The sequence below is a fragment of the Rhinolophus ferrumequinum genome, chromosome 14 (assembly GCF_004115265.2).
Source record: "Rhinolophus ferrumequinum isolate MPI-CBG mRhiFer1 chromosome 14, mRhiFer1_v1.p, whole genome shotgun sequence".
Lineage (NCBI taxonomy): Eukaryota > Metazoa > Chordata > Mammalia > Chiroptera > Rhinolophidae > Rhinolophus > Rhinolophus ferrumequinum.
Window position 1 is genome coordinate 65,732,000 of NC_046297.1, and position 17,270 is coordinate 65,749,269.

Genomic DNA, 17,270 nt, shown 5'->3' on the forward strand with positions numbered 1-17,270 from the left:
TTCCTGCTAGCGTAGCCACAGCAGTTATATTCATGGCTAATGGCTCACTGGTTACAGCTGACGGCCAACTAGCCACAGCTGATGGCCATTTGATCACAGTCGATGGCCATTTACTACCTGAGCCAGCACCTTTCTATGTGAGGCCGAGAGCCTGGAAACTGCTTTTTGGAGCTCTGTCCCCACACCAGCCTACTCCCTGCAGAATATTAGTCAGGGAAAACTGATGTGTAGTGTGTGTGTGTGTGTGAGAGAGAGAGAGAGAGAGAGACAGGGGCAGGAGGAAGAAGGAGAAGGGGAAGTGGTGGTTGGAGAACCAGCTAGATGGCCTCGCAGAGCTAGGATTTCAGGAGTCGCTGTCACCCTGCCTGGACACCAGCAAGCCAGAGGAAGAGAAGATGAGCTTCTTTAGAGAGGACTGGACCTCAGCTCATGGGACATCCAGGTGGCCCTGCCTTGGAATCAGTTAGATACCTGACGTCCCCGTTCAGGAGAGAGGTCTGGGCTTCCCATTTAGAGTCGAGAACCATCAGCAGAGGTGGTGGCCGATGTCGTGGGAAGGAGTACGATGGCTCAGGGGGTGTGCAGAGAAACAAGGCAGCTGAGGATGGAGGAGCCAGCAAATAGCACTAGGAAGTGTGGCTGAGGTCTAAGCCGTCTAGGGAGGCAATGTCCCCGGCAGGAGGGTGTGCTGGGTCAGGTCACGCACTCCAGACAGGTCAAGCATTATGGCTGTGTCTCCAGATCTCTTGCCCGGAACTCCAGACTCACGAAACCAGGTATGCAATAGGCATCTCACCTTCACCTGTCAGAGCGCACGTGAGCTCGTCTCCAGTCCTGCTCCTAATGTTGTCTTCTGCATCTCGGTTCCTCAGGCCTCCACCCTTGGGGCCACCCTGGTCTCTTCTCTTCCATATCTTGCATCCAGCCCATCACCAAATATTGTGCGCTCAGTGTTTACAGATGCAGATACATCCAGAACCTGACCACTTCTAGCCACCCACCGCCCGTCCCCGGCTGCCAGCCTGGGCCAAACACATTCATCCCTCAGCCGGTTATCGCACCACATCCCGACTCATCACTCTGCTCCCACCCTCACTCCTGATCACTGTGTCACCACAGTGGCAGACAGATGGTTGCTGCAAAAATGTAAATCTGAATTCGTGGCCCCTCTGTCCCCATCCCTTCAGTGGTCACCCATCTCCGTCTGAGGAAAGCCCTCAGTGCTGAGGGGCTGGCCAAGTGCGGGAGGGTGTGGTGAGGTGAGCCGGTGTCTTGGTGGCCTGGCTGCTGAGGGATTTGTTTCAAATCTCAGTATTTGTTCAGGTTCCTCTTCCCACCCATGCCTTTGTGAAAAACAACTTGACAACCCCAAACACAGGTCATCTGAACGAAAGGAGATTTCAACCAAGAAGACACTTCAGCAGGAACTTGGTAAGTGTTAGGGGAGACATGTCCCAGCTTGTGGTACCTTCTGTGGACAGTCGGGGTGTCCCTTGCTGTGTTTGCATGTACATCAGAGGCTGTCCTGCAGCCCACAAGTGCCACGAAGAGGGCACTTCTCTCAGAGGCTGGTGCCCAAGGGAAGGTGTCTCGGAGGTCCACACTTGGGCGACTTCAACTGTTTCTTTGGGTTAGTTTGCTTTACTAAGTTCTTTTAAAAAAATCCTCTGTGCAAGAGAGAGACATGTCCCTAGGGGACAGCTTGTGAGTTTTAAGTCCTTAAAAACTCAGGGGCTGCGTTTTGTGTTGGGTCCCAGCACAGGGAGCAGAGATAGGACATGAAGCAGGGTTATGACGGGGGCCTGGGGTTGGCAGCATCATGGGCCTTCCCAGGGGGTCCCAGCCAACCTCACCCAGTCCCATGGGACAGGGAGGACCCAAGTGACCTCCTGGTTATAGGGTGGTCTTATGTTCAGTGATCAAAGGAGAAGAGGTCCGAGCACCCGTGTGGAGACGAAAGGGCACAAAAGAAGGAATCAGGTTCTCTGGGTCCTGCTCTAATTCTCCTTATGAATCTTGATGAATCTTGGCCGAATGTTCTCCCTTCTCTGGGCCTTCGTTTTCTTACGTATAAAATCAAGCCTTTGGACCACATGTGATCTTTAAGCTCTTTTCAGCTTTAACCCTCTATTGTTAGGTGGGGTGTTTTTTAAAAAAATTATTATTGTTAATTGTTATGAGCCTCAATTGGCTAGAAAATTGGGATAATAATGTGTCTCCCTGAGAGTCGTCATGAAGAGCAGCTGAAACCATGTCTGGAAATAGACTCTGCAAAGTGTAAAGCACCCTGAAAATGTCGGTTCTCAGGACCATCACTGTTGTGATACAGTCAAGATAAGGATCAGTGTATTACGAAAAGGCTGTATTTGAAATTATTTCCAAACAGAAACTGATTGCATTTGAGTCATGCTGTCTGTTTTCTAAAAGGTAAAGACAGCTGCATGGAGTCAACTCAAAATGCTTTGAAAGCTCCCCCAAAGAATGGCCGTATTATCTTCCCAGGGCGGGAGGGGGCAGGATGGTGGCTGGAAGTGTGTGGCTGATATGCAATTAATAATTCAAATAGGCACAGGGTGTTATTCTGCAGGGCACCCCGCCCCCCGGGTAACTCATCAATAAAACATGGGGTTCAGTTGTTTGGAGCTCACAGCTAATCTGTGAGCAACATTCTCACTTGGAAATGCTGGTTGGCACGGGAGCCAGAGTGTCAGAAAAGCCTGTGGGTCTGGAATAAAAATGTCAGGGAAGGAAATGAGTTTCCAACACCCCTTTTCTTACTGCATCCAAAAGGGCAGCCTTGAAATCTGGGTCGGCTGCGGTTATCGTGGCCGAGAAAATTCTGCCCATGGGAGGAGCTCACACTCGAAGTCTAGCCCTCTGCAAAATGCCTTCTGCAAGGTGCCCCCCTCCAGCCCAGACCCTTTGACACAGGGCTGAATCTCCAAGGGTCCAGTGAAACCTTTTGCAGCCCTTTCGGTAAATCCATCCTCTCTACTTTTGCTTGATTATCATTGTTTTTTCATTATGAAAGTTACACACTCATTGCAGAACATTTTGCAAATATAGACAAGTAAACAAGATTGCAAGACAAAGAAAAATGGCAGTGCCCACTATTTGGATAAAATCAGTGTGTTTAATAATAACAAGAAACAGAGTGCCAAGCATTAGCTGCGGCGTGCCTGTTATCTTCACGGCTGGCTTGTTTCTACACGCCCAATTCCAAAACGCCCTCAAAGCTGCAAGTTATTTTATAACTAATTTGAGGGTAAAACATGACCTGAAATGAATCCTGTTTATAGACTCATTATGCTACCTAGTGTGACTCTTCAGGGATTGTCACAAGATCATCAATGTCTCCATTATTGAGCCCGGCAACCTTTTCCATATCATGGCAAACAGTCGTTTGCCCCCCTGGGGGAAGAGGATGAGGCTGTCTGGGACCTCTGGGGGGCGGGGGAGCGTCTTACCTGAGACACCTCAGGTGGGTGTTTCATTGAGAGCTATCTACTGTGGATTCACTACCTAGAGCTAAGTGTATTTTAAACAGGCTGTTGTTAAGAGGCGAGAGTTTAGAGAACGATTGGGACGTCATACTTCCCTTTCCACTTCTTAAAACCTTGTCCATTCTTCCGGCACAGAATTTACCAGAATAGATTAGTGTTTGCAAACGTGGGCTTTGGCTTTGCCAGGTGTAGGTTCTTACGGAAGAGGCACTACTTCCCGTGACAGTTCATGTTCGTCTTAGCAGTGAGCACAGGAACAATCCACTCCCTGACTGCCCTTGCAGGGAGGTGAGGCCAGTGACTGGTTCTGGCCCAGGACAGGGCACTGATGTGCGCGGCCTCCAGGCCTGGTCCCGAAGGCCTTCTGAGTGACCCTCCTTCCCCTTGCTCCTTTCAGCGGGGCCCAATGTAGAGGATGAAGCAGAGGACTGCAAACGCTACGTGGAAGGAGGTGAAGTCCCGAAATCATTGCACGGAGGCTCCCTGCCACACATCCGACTGGGTGTGAATGAGAGTAAGACTCGTATTGTATTTTAGCCCCTGAGAGTGGGAGGTATTTGTTAGAGCAGTCAGCTTTTATTGACCAATGTAGTTCTGAGCCTATTCTACAGCTAAGTATATGATTTGGGAATACCTCTAATTTTCTGAGCTTTCTCATCTGTATGACACTTTCCCAGTGGTCCTTTTGGTCATAAGACAAGGCTCAGGGTGTAGCCTCCCCAAGAAACGGGGTGCCTGCCTAGAACAGCTTCGACCCATTGTCCCTTCAGCAGAGCAAGGGGACTGATCTCACCCCAGGGCTTTTGCACTTGCTGTTTCTTCTGCTTGAGTCACTTCTGTCCCAGATGCTATGGGCTGCCTCTTCCTTGCATGTCCTAGCACCAAGAAGCCTTCCTGGTGGCTCCAGTTAAATCAGCACCCTCGACCTCCGATTCTTCATCCCAGTTTTCCTCCTTACTTTTCTTTATTGCATCTACCCCTACCTGAAAGTCGATTATTTGTACCTCGGTTTAGAGGAGTATTAGCCACTGTACCCCTCCCCCACCCCCATCCTGAATGTTAACTCTACGAGGGCAGGACTTTTGCCAGGATTTCTGTGGAGCCTAGGGAAGCAGAGGCACATGGCAGGTACCGAACACCACCTGGCGGAGTGAATGTCAGGGTGTGGAGAGGAGCACAGCTCATTATGGAAAGAGTTTGGCATTGGACCTGGCACGTGACCAAAGCTCTACACCTGCCAGTGGTCGCTGATTGTCCCACAGGGTCAAGTCTCTGTTTACACGTCCTACTGTCACACTCAAAAGGGACCCTCTCAAGGGCAGGGAGTGGGCCTTATTTTCGCTTCCCCATGAACCCTGCACGTAAGGGATGGCTGGTAAATGTGAATGAAGAGAACCTCAAATCACATCGTTGATCTCGTGTATCCAAACACCAACGAAACCATCCTGGTTCTAAAAAAAATTAAACCTTTTTATTAGTATATTTATTTTATATATAAAAGAAATACAAAAAAAAGAAACACAAAGAAAATGCTTTTATGGCAAATCGGACTTGTCGGGGCCTTCGGCTTGGGGTCCAGGCTCCGACCCGCTGGGCGTCAACAATGTCCGCCGGTTGTAATGGCCTTTGATGATGCCCGGGTTGTTGTTCTCGTTGAGCAGCTGCTTCTGCCTTTGCCTGTTGAGGGACTGGACGAGGCCGAGGACGACCGCGGCCAAGGAGTACTGCCCGGGCAGCCTCCTCGGGGGCAGGATGAAGGGGTTGGGTTGCACTCTTCCCAGGAGAAAGTACGTTTTGATTTTCCCTTCCTGCTCACTGATGCCCTTCACGTAGACCTCCCCTCGGTAGTCGAAAGCGAAGCCCTGGTCCTTCAGGATGAGATAGGTCTCCTCGGGGACTTGGATCCTGCCGCTGACCCCCGTGCTGTCCATCCGGCTGGCCAGGTTCACCGTTTTGCCCCAGATGTCATACTGTGGCTTCTTGGCGCCGATGACGCCAGCTACCACTGAGCCGTGGCTGATGCCTGGGAGGGAACCAAAGGAGCAGGAGGTGAGCGAAGCGGGACATCCCCAAGGTGGCTGCACCCCTGCAGGGCAGCCGTCGGGAAGGGTGTGATCTCTGCGGATAAATCAAGCGCAGGGTCCTCATCCCGCCTCCATCACTTATTAGATACGTGACCTGGGTCACTGACTTCACCGAAACAGACCCCCCTTCCCCCATCTGTGAAGTGGAAATAATAAGAGGAAAATGAAACGGGACAGTATGAGCAAAGCCATTGGCATAGTACCTGACAACCAGCGAGCACTCGAGAGAAAGTCATTATTCTCACACAGACGCTGACTAATCTCAGCGGGTGGGATGGACAGAGCCCTGGACCAGGCGTCGGGACGCTGGGCTCTCTGCAGTTACAGCGCTCCGGGAGCTTGGGCAGACCGTTTCCTTCTCTGGCTCACTGAGATCATTCCCTTGGTCCACAGTGACCGCCTCCTAAGGTGCCTCCCTGTGTCGCCCGGGTCCTCCCGCAGACCACGGTCACACTGCTGCCAGAGCACGAGGGACTCTCGGATGCACATCTGATCAAATTACAACCCACTTGCACACCTGCCCGGCTCCCTTGCCTGTGGGCTAAAGCCCCCGCTCCTTAGAGTCCAGGGCCTCTCAGATCTGGCTTTTCCCTAACGAGCCAGCCTCACTCGTCATCACCCTGTGCCTCACGTTGCCTTGTATCCGTACTGCGCTGGAGAGTTCGCCGACCCGCCCGCCATGTCCCCGCTTTGTGCCTCTGTCCCTGCCTTTCTCTCTGCTTGGACTATTATTTCCTCCCAATCCCACTGTTGATTTGGCAAATGTTTTTTAAGATAGTCTCAATGCCTCCTCCTTTCTGGAAAAAGACTTGTCGTCCAGAATTGATAGGATTTCACTGAACGTGTTCGTGGGCATGCATGTCTCCTTCGACTACAACTTGTCATTCATTCCACAAAGTGACGAGGCACCTGCTAGGGGGCAGTGCTGTTCCCGGCACGGGGGATGTGGTGGGAAAGGAAAGAGACCTAAGCCTGGCCCCAGGGAGCTTACCTTCTCCTGGGGAGGGACAGGAAGTAATACAAATGTGAGATAATACCAATGAATGGTAAAGGCTATAAAGAAAAACCAACCAGGTCCCAGGGGTAGAGGAATATGGGAGGGGGTGCATTTTGGAGTCGAGTTGTTAGGAAAGGCCTTTCTGAGCAGAGATCTGAAGAAAGTGATGGCACAAACCATGTAGATAGCGGGGTTATCATTTTAGGCAGAGGGAAGAGCAAACCGTCCCCCGCCCCACTGCCGCCATGTATGCATATATAAGACATAATTGTGAAATTTGAGAAGCAGATCTTGCAGAATGCATAGGAATCGTAAGGATGGCTACTCTTTAAAATGTGCAGAGCTCTTTTTATAGCCATTATCCCATTCACTCCTCACGTTACTACTGTGAGGTAAGCAGCAGAGGTAATACTATGACGTCCAGGTTACATGAGAAAACCAACCCTCAGAAGGTTGACAGGACTTGCCCAAAGCCCTAGCGCTGGTGACAGCAGACCCACAGCACCAACTGAGATGCCCAGTCCAGTTGGGAAAATAATTTTCTAAGCCCTGAATGATGTCAGCTGTAGAATACGGCACACCAAGCGTTGGCCCTGACCCCGGCAACGTGTCCTGAATTTACGTAGGATGCCCCTTTGTTCCGGGTTACAGACCTGCTTTGTACTTGAGGTTCGATTGTGTAGTCAATTATTTCAGAAAGGACACGTCGAGTGGATGGGAGGTGTGGGAACAAGCCCTGAACATCCCACCCACAGGTGAAAACCGTAACCTATTACTTCTTTTAGTTCAATGTGTGACAGCCCTTGGATCTGACAAATCCGATATTGGTATTCCTTGACCTTTTTTTCTTCTCCCTAGCTTCTAAGGAAGAAACAAATAAAGTAAAATGGCACACCAGCCAGAGGAATTTAAAATATGACACTGCAGCAAAAGTTGCTTTAGATGGTACCACGCAGTCAGAAGGTTACTGGTCTCAGGAAATCCTGGCGCTGCTGCCAGGGTCACCTTTTGGCTGTGTGATCCTAAGCTCGCTACTCCCCTTTTCTGGGCCTGAGTTTACCCATCTGTAAAATGAGTACACAGAGTAGAGCAGGGGCTTTCAGACTGTGTTTTAGGAGGCCCTCGAGCCTCAGCATAGCTGCCAAAGGAACGGGCACGTTACACAAATTATAAAAGGATGATTATCCACGTTGCTATGACTTGTGTTGTCACTTTGCACCAGGATGTCTCTGAGCTCAAAGGAAGGCTGAGCTCTGCGTGGCCGAGTGAAGCGCTGCCTGACACCCTCAGGAGTGGAATCCTGCTTTGGCCGTAAGGCATTATCCCCGGAACGGGAGCGCAGTCCACTGCCTGCCAGGTTTGGGGGACACGGAAGTCAGAATGAAATGACTGACGAGTCAGCTGCCTCTCTGAATAGGGCCTTGGGTGGGTGGGATACTGGACAGTGGGTGGGAAGAGAGGGGGGAACTGTGTTTTCGTGTCTGCTTAGTATTTCTGCACACCGGCCAGGGGCCTTCCCTGGCTTCTAGCACTTTGAGAGAGGACACCAGGGGGACCCAAGCTGCCCTTGCCACCGTTCTTGGCAAGGTCACACGAAGCCTGCTGCATTTTGTAGGAAAAAGCTTTCCTGGCAGGATGCCCAGGGCACGGAGAGCCTGATGGGTGGGGCCAGCCAGCTCGGAGGGGACCCCACATGCCAGCTGTCCAGCGCTACTCACCAATCCGGAGCTCGAAGTTGTTGAACGAATGCTTGTTGATCTCCTGTATGCTTTCGGTCAGGGCGAGCGAGAAGTCGGCCAGGGCACACAGATGTCCCCACTTGTCTTCACATTGCTGCCACAGACGCCAGAGAAGAAGTCATACACAGTGGCCCACGTGAACCGTCCGGCCGCAGGGGCCCGCTCTCCGTCCTAACCCCACCCACACAGCCCTTACAAGGAAATAACCAGGGGTGTGAGCTCCTGGGGTCTCACGTCCCCAGCGTCCAGAAACATGGGGCAACAGATTTCTTAGGGGAGTAGAATATGTGGGGCTCATCGTAGTCCTTCCTCCCTTGTCTGTTTGGGTCAATGCACCCTGAATTCCTGAGTCTGCTCACTGGGGTGTGTGTGTGTCTGTCTGTGTGCACACGGGCTCCTCTATTTTCCTGTGTAGTGTTTCCAGTCTAGGAACCATGTCTATTTCCTTTGAAGAGCGCTCAGTGTCTGTCTATTTAAGGTTGGTTTCACATAGACATTTGCTCACGAAACTGCTGAGGGGAATGCCTCTGAAGCTCAGTTTCCTCATCTATAAAATGGGGCTACACACCGATCCCCTTCCTGTCTCACAGGGACTGAATGAGACTGCATGTGAAAGAATTCTGTGCCCCGAGAGAGCCGGGCAGAGGCTGGCAAACGGTAAAGGGCCAGACAGCAAATATTTTAGGACCTCTGGTGTTTGTCCTGGCTACTCAACACTGCTGTTGCAGCTTGAAAGGAGCCATAGATGAACTACAAATGAATGGGTGTGGCTGTATCCCAATTAAATTTGATTTACAAAAACAGGTGGTTGGCTGGATTTGGCCTGCAGGCTGTCCTTTGTGGGCCCCTGCCGGAGAGCGCCATGCATGTGTGCCCGGTTACTGTCTTGCCAGATAGTTACTCTTCTAGGTTTTTAGTTGGGAAGAAAACAAGAGAGGGACGAGAAGAAGGGATGAGGATTCCTTCTCCCCAGTTACTTAGTCTCATATCCATGTGACATCGATTGAGGACCTACTCAGTGCAAGGCTTTGTGTGGGGAGCATGACATTATTTCAGGCGATTCATCCACTAACTCTGGAAGGTAGATGTTAGTGTGCCACTAAACACTAGGGCCTGGCACACAGCTGACACTCAACAGAGCAGGAGTTATTACTGTTGTTGTTGATGTTCCATCTTACTTTTGGAGGAGAAAACAAAAGTAAGAATAAGAAAACAGGCTAGCATCGGGTTTTGCAACACCCACAACTAAATCACAAGGGTACTTCTTCGCCCTGACTTTGTTCATCAAGCGGACAGTGAGGTTCTGAATAAAGCCTAGACGTTTCTCCATCATAAAGAAGCATCGTGTCACCCAGTGGACGCGACTTACCTCGAGAACAATACACAGCCCACAGATAGAATATCCAGTTCATCAGAGTTTCTCCCTCCCAGTCCCTAAGCCTCCTGGTGACAGTGGCTGTAGCGCCCTCAGCGATGTGACACTGGCAGGTGCCTGCCACAGGCTGTGGTTGAGTCCAAAGGGTGCCTTTACCTGTTTTTCAGGGGACAGGCCTGACACGGCCATGTACGTGCTGCCAATGGTCTTAATCTTCTCAATGTCTTGAAACCGGTCTTCGCCGAGCAGCTGAAATGATGGAGGCAGTGGTGTTGGGCCCGGTGTGTGTCCGTCCAGCAGCCCGGGGCTCCTGGCAATAGCCCCCCAGCCCACCCAGGGGATCCACCCCGACTGGTTTAGCGCCCATGAGGTTTAGCTACTTTTCTCTCTGGAAGTCATGCCTTCAGAGAGTCAACATATATTTACTGAGCAGCTGCTAAGTGCCAGGTGTCAGGACGGGTGTGACCAGGTACTCTTTAAGGATAAATCTGTTTCTGGGAATCTTTGACATAAACAAAGCTACTTTATTAAAGAAGAAATCACAAATGTTCCCCAGTCCATCAACATATCTTTTTGGCTTTACGTTAAACATGTATCTTGAATCCCAGCAGTTCTCTGCCTGTAACCTGGTCTAAGCCGCCGTTAGCTTATACCTACCTGCTGCGATGACCTATCTGCTCTGGCCCTTACGCCTCACGCCCAGCACGGCAGCCAGGGTGACCCCATTCGAATTTAAGTCGGGCCATGTCCCCGCACTGTGCAAAACCTGCCAGTGGCTTCCCGGCCCACTCGGGCCAGAGCCACATCTTCGCTACGACCTGCCCCTCCTACCAGGCTCTGTCCACTTCCCTCACTCTGCTCCAGCCACACTGACCTCCTTGCGGATCCTAACGACCAGGCCGGCTTCTGCCTCAGGACCTTGGCATGTGCTGTTCCCCCGATGGGGCAGTCTCCCCTCAGGGGAAGACCGCATGGCTCGTCCCTCACCTCCTTCAGTTCTTCCCTCAAATGCCATCCCACTGGCGTCTTGCTGACCACCCCATCCAAAACTGAGCACAACATCCCATCCCCGGGGCCACCTCCACTGTAAGATAAGGAAGACAAGTGAAACCAGCGTAGGAGACGGGGAAGTGGAAATAAAACCCTGTGTGGGCAGATGCCAAGTGGGGAACAAGGTGTCCCAAGAGGAAGGTGCAGTCCCTTGGACCAGAAGCTGCCAATGGGCTCAGGATCCATCTGAAGTCACTCCCCTGAGATCTCATCATATCTCACGGCTTTCCACACAATCTCTTTGCTGAAGATTCCCAAACGTACATGTCCTCCTCGACCTTCAGACTCACCGACACCATCGCTAAGCGACATCCCCATTACAGGTCTAACAAGCACCTCCAGTTTGCCATTCTCAAAGCTACGCCCTCGGTCCCCTCCCCCCACCTGCCATCTTAATTAATGGTGTTTCTATTTTCCCAGTTGTTCTGCATATAAACCTCATAACCCACATCGATCTGTCAGAAGCTCCTCAGCTCCACCTTCAAAGATACCTAGATTCTGTCTCTGTCCCACTCCTCCACTGCACAGGTCACACATCCGGGAAGCCGGCTCCGCGTGCAGGAGCTAAGTTCAAAACTCAAACCCCCTGCTGCCAAGTCTAACCTCTGGCCTCTAATTTCCTTTTGTTGGCAGGTATTTGGATGTAACTTCTGGTTCTCCAACTCTTTGCCTCCCTTTCAGATTGTAATGTCCTCAGGGGCTCATGCCATCCTGGAGGGGGGCGCAGACAGATGGGCAAGACAGAGAGGGCGCGGTGGGTTTTCTACAGACCATATTGCTGCAGGCTCCTCTCTGCATTAAGCAGGAGCTAAGAAAACTTGGAAAATTCCAGCTCGAGAGAAACTCTTCTGGGAAACATCAACAACACAGGCAGGTGCTTTTGTGATTTGCTGTGTGTGTGTGTGTGTGTGTGTGTGTGTGTGTGTGTCACTTGATTCACAGCCCAGGCAGCCTTTGTTCATTACGTTCACTTCTTGAGCTGAGAAAACTGCTGCTCTGCCCTGGCCAAGAGTCTGTAAACGGTGCCCAGGGCAGGAAGTGGCTGCAGCAGCCAGCACGTCCTCAGCCTGGGATCCTGTCTGACATGTGCCCTCAGACACCTCCAGCAGGTTTGGTCTCTGAGCAGCCCTTCGGCTGTTGATATGTTAGCTCAGAGGTCTCGGCACGCCTGCCTCCGGTTGCCCACCTCCCTCCCTCTGCCTCCTTACAAATACATTTCCCCAGCTTCCTGCGGGGAGGGGCTCTCCATCCTCTCTTCTTGTGGGAACTACTTGGCTGAGGGCCAATTCCAGGCGCAGGCAAAGCTGCCTCCTCCTCAGAAGCTGATTAGGAGGCAGCACGAGTTCCTTATTTCATTTAATATCCATGCAGCAAATTTATCTACTCTACAGCTAAAAGCGTCTGGGGCATGAGGGGTTCCTGAGCAGCCCCTTTATTAATTTGCCGGTCTGCATGGAGCAGTGAGATGTGAGAGGGCTCTTCCGCCTGCGCGGGGGGCAGGGGCTGTGGGGCGAGGGACCTAGCCTCGGGTATTGCAAACCCCGTCTTGGAATGCATGCTTCCGTGCAATGTTCTGCTTTCCTCTGAGCCAGGAAAGACTTTCGCATGCTCTCAGGTTCCAGGGGTAACTGTATCAGCAAGCAGGGCAGCATCACTATAAAAGTGAGCACCAGGGAGTCTGGCTGGAGACCAGCCAGGACATCATCTAGAGGGCCGCTCTTGACCCAGATAAAGAAGGCATGTCTGGGTGATCCAAGGAAAGCTGACAGTACTTGGGGTTGGCAAGCCAGAGAATGTATTTCCCTTGTTGACGACATTCTCTTTCCTCTTCCTCTTCCTCTGCCCTTCTATTCCCTCCCCCTCCCCGCCCCCCACCCCCATTCTCCATCCCCCTCATTCTCCACAATCTTGTTCTGAAGATGACAGCCTCCTGGACCTGTTTGCCTCCCCAACTTCCCCTGCAAGCACCCATCTCTACCACTAGGGGCGCTGTCCTCCATCTCTGTACTATTTTGGAAGACCCCGGGTGTTTACAATTTGGGGCAGGAAGATGTGCATTTAGTTCCAATTTATTACCATTTAAAAACATGCTAGTGAGCACTTTGGGGAGATGGAGTGCTATAGAGTGAAAAATAAAACAGAGCCTGAGGTCTCAACCTTCAGGCAGGTTATTTTTAACAAAGCTGTTTCTATGTTTTTACTCGAAAGCAGGTTTTAGACTGCACTAGTCCATCTTCACTTTCCCTTCTGCCAGCTGGTTTTTGCCTCCTGCTACACAATTAATTAATAAAGCATCTGTTATGAGCATCTCTTATGTTCTAGGCACAGTGCGAGGCTTTGGGGACCTCCCACGAGACGTAGGAGTGTACTTTCCACCTGCATGAGTTTATGGCCTGGCTTGGAGGATGGGAGTAAAGGTGCTATTACCGCAGAATCGCCCTCCATTCCCCATACGGCAAGGCCCTCTGTACGAGTACACTTACCACTGACTCCTTGGTAAGTCGCCCTGCCTCACTGGTCCGTGAAGCCATGAAAGGCGGATGTGATTGTGTCTCATTTATCTTGGCCCCACCCCCATTCCTAGGACAACTCGCGGAGCCGTCGTTGTTTATGACTACAAAACCAGCACCGTGAAATGCCACTTCAGGGACAATCAGGGCAGCCCAGTGCGGACAAAGCAGACAGTACGGCGGAGCTGGCGGTAAACGTGGGCAGTGCGACTTAGTGGTGGCGAAGCCTGGGCACTGCTGGTGTTTCTGAGTCTCGGTTTAACTTCTTTACAAAATGAAGTTTCATGATTCCTATCCTGGGGATGTGGTGTGAGGAAGAAATCACCACTAAATGTGACAGAGTGAACATGGCACTATGTAGTGAACACCTGCAGAGATTAATAAGACGGGGGTCTCTGCCCCAGAACTCAGTGTGGGTGTGGGGGGGGGCAGATCTGTACACCGAAGGGTTTCAGGCTCTATGACGGCAGGTTTTTCAGAGCCTTAATTTTTCATTGAAAAAGGAGTGACAACATTTCTCTGTTAGAGGGGGGATTAGAAGAGGCTTCACAAGCAGAAATAATGTTTGAACTGACTGTTGAATGACTATTAGGTTTTCTCTCAAGGGAGAGAGAGTGGGTATGGAGAAGATGGCATAGTATCTGGGCAGAAAGAGCAGAGTGTGGAGTAGCCAGATGGGCTGGAGGGCTTGTAAGGAGCTAGATGGGGGTGGACAGGGGTCAGCTGGCACGCAGGGGGCGGCAAGGCCGGAAAGAGTACAGGAAGTACAGAGCCTCAGGTGGCCTTCTGAGGACCTGGCAAAGGGGAGCCACGGAAAGGCTGTGGGTTTCAAAGGGATGTGACCAAATACTCCCGCTCTTGGTGGTGGTGGGTGGTGCAGTGCAGGAGGGAGAGCAGTTAGGAGACGACTGCAGTCATCCAGGTGAGAAATAATACGGCCTAAAGCAAGACCAGGGCAGCTCTGGTGGTGAGAAAGGGGCAGGTCTGAGCGCTATTAAGAAGAAGGAATGCATAGGACTCGGGAGCCAAATGGCATGTGGGGACCAAGAGAGCGGACGTGGTTCCTGGATGCTGTTGGTACCCCGCCCAGACCTGCTTTATGGGGCCGAGCTCCAGAATGCCGTGAGGGCTGCCTGCTGACAGTGCATCGCTGTACACCTTTCTGGAGAATGGCCGTGGGTCCATGGGAGGCCCCTTGATGGTTATGCATCTCCACCAGGACAGCCCACACAGCCAATGGCTGACCAGTACAGGGGTACAAAAGCCTGGCCCCTCTGCCTCAGTGAGAAACAACTCTGGGGTACCGCGTAGGCTCCTGAGCTCCCCGGGGATCAGACTGAGGCTGGACTTGAGCTGAACCTGCATTTCTGCGTGGCTTCTTTCCCAGCATTCTCTCATTTGGCCACTTTCCTTCTCAGGCTTAGGCAAGTGGATGGGCATTGGTGCCCTCCTTCAAGTTGGGGGATGGGAAGAAGAAGGCCCACTCCTGCCAAGTCTGTTAATATAATTAAAGTGCAACCTGAGTGTCCCCTACACACACACACTATATATTCTTTAAACTCATGGAGGCTGGAAGAAGAAAGTACTACCTGGAATATATTCTCGATCCCCCCACCCCCAAGGAAGAAACAATAGCATTTACCTCACGTGATAATTGTGACAGTTAGATTACATAGTGCACGTTTGTGTCTGTCATGCAGCCTGGAATTCTGTAAGTGCAAAACATGGCCATTGCTACAATGGACAGCGTAATGCCCTGACAGGGGCGGCCACTGGACCGTCAATTCCTGAGGCTTCCGTTTACCTCATCGAAGTCAGCGATGATTTCATTCAGCAGGCGCAGGCACTCCACACCTTGGTTATTCATTTCGGTCTGCGAGTAAAAGTCTGCAAACCCTGGGATGGAGGCGAACATGACCCCGACGGCGTCATAGGATTGAGAATACAGCTCCTGCACAGGGACACACAGAGGGACAGCCAGAAGCGGTCATCAGAGGTGAGGCTCTGCTGGGATGCCCCCCGTGGGTACCCTCTCCTGCACCCATGCACAGGTGCTCACAGAAAGGACAGAGCAGGGCCTCTGACACCGTCACCTCCACATCGTACCCACAGCGTCAACACCAGATGGACCGCGACCACTGGAAATTCATGGTCTCTAGCCTCGGCGGGGCCCCGAGTTCCGCCTGCCCGTCCTTTCGTCCTCAGCTTCCTTTTCTGTTCTCCCCAACGGCTAGCCCGAACCACCCCGCTCTCCTTTACGTCGATTCCTCCCAGTAGACAGATGGTCCTGTCTCTTCAGTGAGAAAGCCGAGGCTCGGCGTTCCAATACACGAACACTGGTCTCCATTCAGATGGATTTTCCTCTTTTGCTTCAACTCCAGACGGTGCGTTTTTCCGTCTGCTCAAGGTCAACACTTCTACCTGACTGCTCGACCCCTTTCTTATTTCTTCAGCAGCTTCTCCCCCTGCGGTGAACCTTTTCTTTCTTATTTCTTTTTCCTCCACCATCACCTCCTCCTCTCATCGTCTCCTATAAGAATGTGCCCTGGATCCTGCAGACACTTGCGACTACCAGCCAGTCTCCATCTTCGCCCAAACTTCTCAAACTAGTTTTCTCCACCGCCTGCTCCCACTCTCTCAGTGTTTACTCACTCGGCAGGTTGAGATGAAAGGACCCGGGAACAGGCCAGACTGCCAGCCAACGTGGAAAAGTCACTACCCAAACCTCAGGTCCCATCTTCCCGGGCACCTGTGCAGATGGCCGTAGTGCTGTCTCCCAAGAGCGTGTGTTTCTTGACGTTTATGCTTCAGTTGCCCACAGAAGTAACTAGTCTGGTAACTCCTGCCCACTCTCCTGCCTATGTGGTTTCCTAGGACCACCTGCAGGCACATTACTTTACCTGAATCCTCATCTCAAGGTATGCTTCTGGAAGAAGCCAAACAAAGACACGTCGGTTTCACCCTTCACTGCTTTTATCCCTACGGTCTGTTCCTTGGTGGGGCAAGCCCTTCCTTTCTGTGGTCGGCCTCCCTAAGCTAAGGCTTGTTTTCTGCCTTCACTAACTACTGGATAGCACCTCTCCTACACACCTTCCCAGACTCGCCCATGGGTCAGGGGGCTGAGCTCGGCGCTGTGGCAGCTCCCTGAGCAGCTCCCTCCTGTAACCCTTGCCGCCTGCACGTCCATCTCTTTCTTCCTGTGTGGACTCCACGAGGGCAAAGCCTCCATACCCTTCAGCTTCGTGCATTCACACCATCCGGTTAATCGTACGGGGATGTCTGCAATATAACACATGCCCTGCACAGGGTCTGGTGCAAGGTAAACGCTGGAAACTGTTTGGTGAGTGAATGACTCCCCAGCTTTTGTAGGTAACGTGTATCCCCCCACTTTCCAGATAAGGAAAATGAGACAGAGAGGAGTTCAGTCGTCGTTTGGGCTCACACAGCTGGTAGCAGAAGAGCGAGCGTTAGAAGACCCCAGGGCCTTCCCCACTCTGCTCACGGGGGCTTGGCTTCTCTGCCTCTCATGCCCCGGTCTGAGAAAGATGGTGTCTCTGATCCACGAGCAGTCGGTCTTGAGCTTTTAAGTGTGGACGAATCTGCACGGGTGTCTGCACTAGTCCTGTCCCAGACAGCGCAGGTAGCTGGTGGCTGGCTAGACTGGGCTGTGGGGTGGGAGGAGCACGCATGGCAGCCAAGGAGCCGTTCTTGGGGGGGGGCATTCCCCTTGACCTTGAACAATGGAGTGATACCACAAGAGGAGCTTGATTCTGCCTTATGGCTCAGAGAACCTGCATAAGTCAGCTTCCAGAAGCACATCTCCCAGATAACTGATTTGGAGGACAAAAAAGTAAGTCTCTGTTTACGACCTTTGTATTAGTTTTCTCAGGCTGCCATGACAAAGGACCACAGAGCGGTGGCTCGAACAACAGACATGTATTTTCTCACAATTCTAGCGACCGGAAGTCCAAGGTCAAGGTGGCGGCAGGGTTCATTTCCTCCGGGGCCACTC

General features: G+C 51.8%; 1 protein-coding gene across 3 annotated transcripts in view; it reads right to left on the reverse strand.

Annotated features, from left to right (window-relative positions):
- Positions 1-4,949: 4,949 nt before the first annotated feature.
- Positions 4,950-17,270, reverse strand: part of ADCY8 (adenylate cyclase 8) — a 176,507-nt gene continuing 164,186 nt past the window's right edge. The window contains exons 15-18 of one of the 3 annotated variants that reach the window (XM_033126471.1): positions 15,063-15,209; positions 9,855-9,947; positions 8,303-8,417; positions 4,950-5,526 (exon numbers count right to left, since the gene is read on the reverse strand). In XM_033126471.1, the coding sequence (XP_032982362.1) occupies positions 5,039-5,526; positions 8,303-8,417; positions 9,855-9,947; positions 15,063-15,209 (843 nt within the window). In that variant the 3' untranslated portion in view covers positions 4,950-5,038. The remainder of the gene's footprint in view (positions 5,527-8,302; positions 8,418-9,854; positions 9,948-15,062; positions 15,210-17,270) is intronic. The other 2 variants (XM_033126474.1, XM_033126473.1) reach the window with 2 other exon arrangements.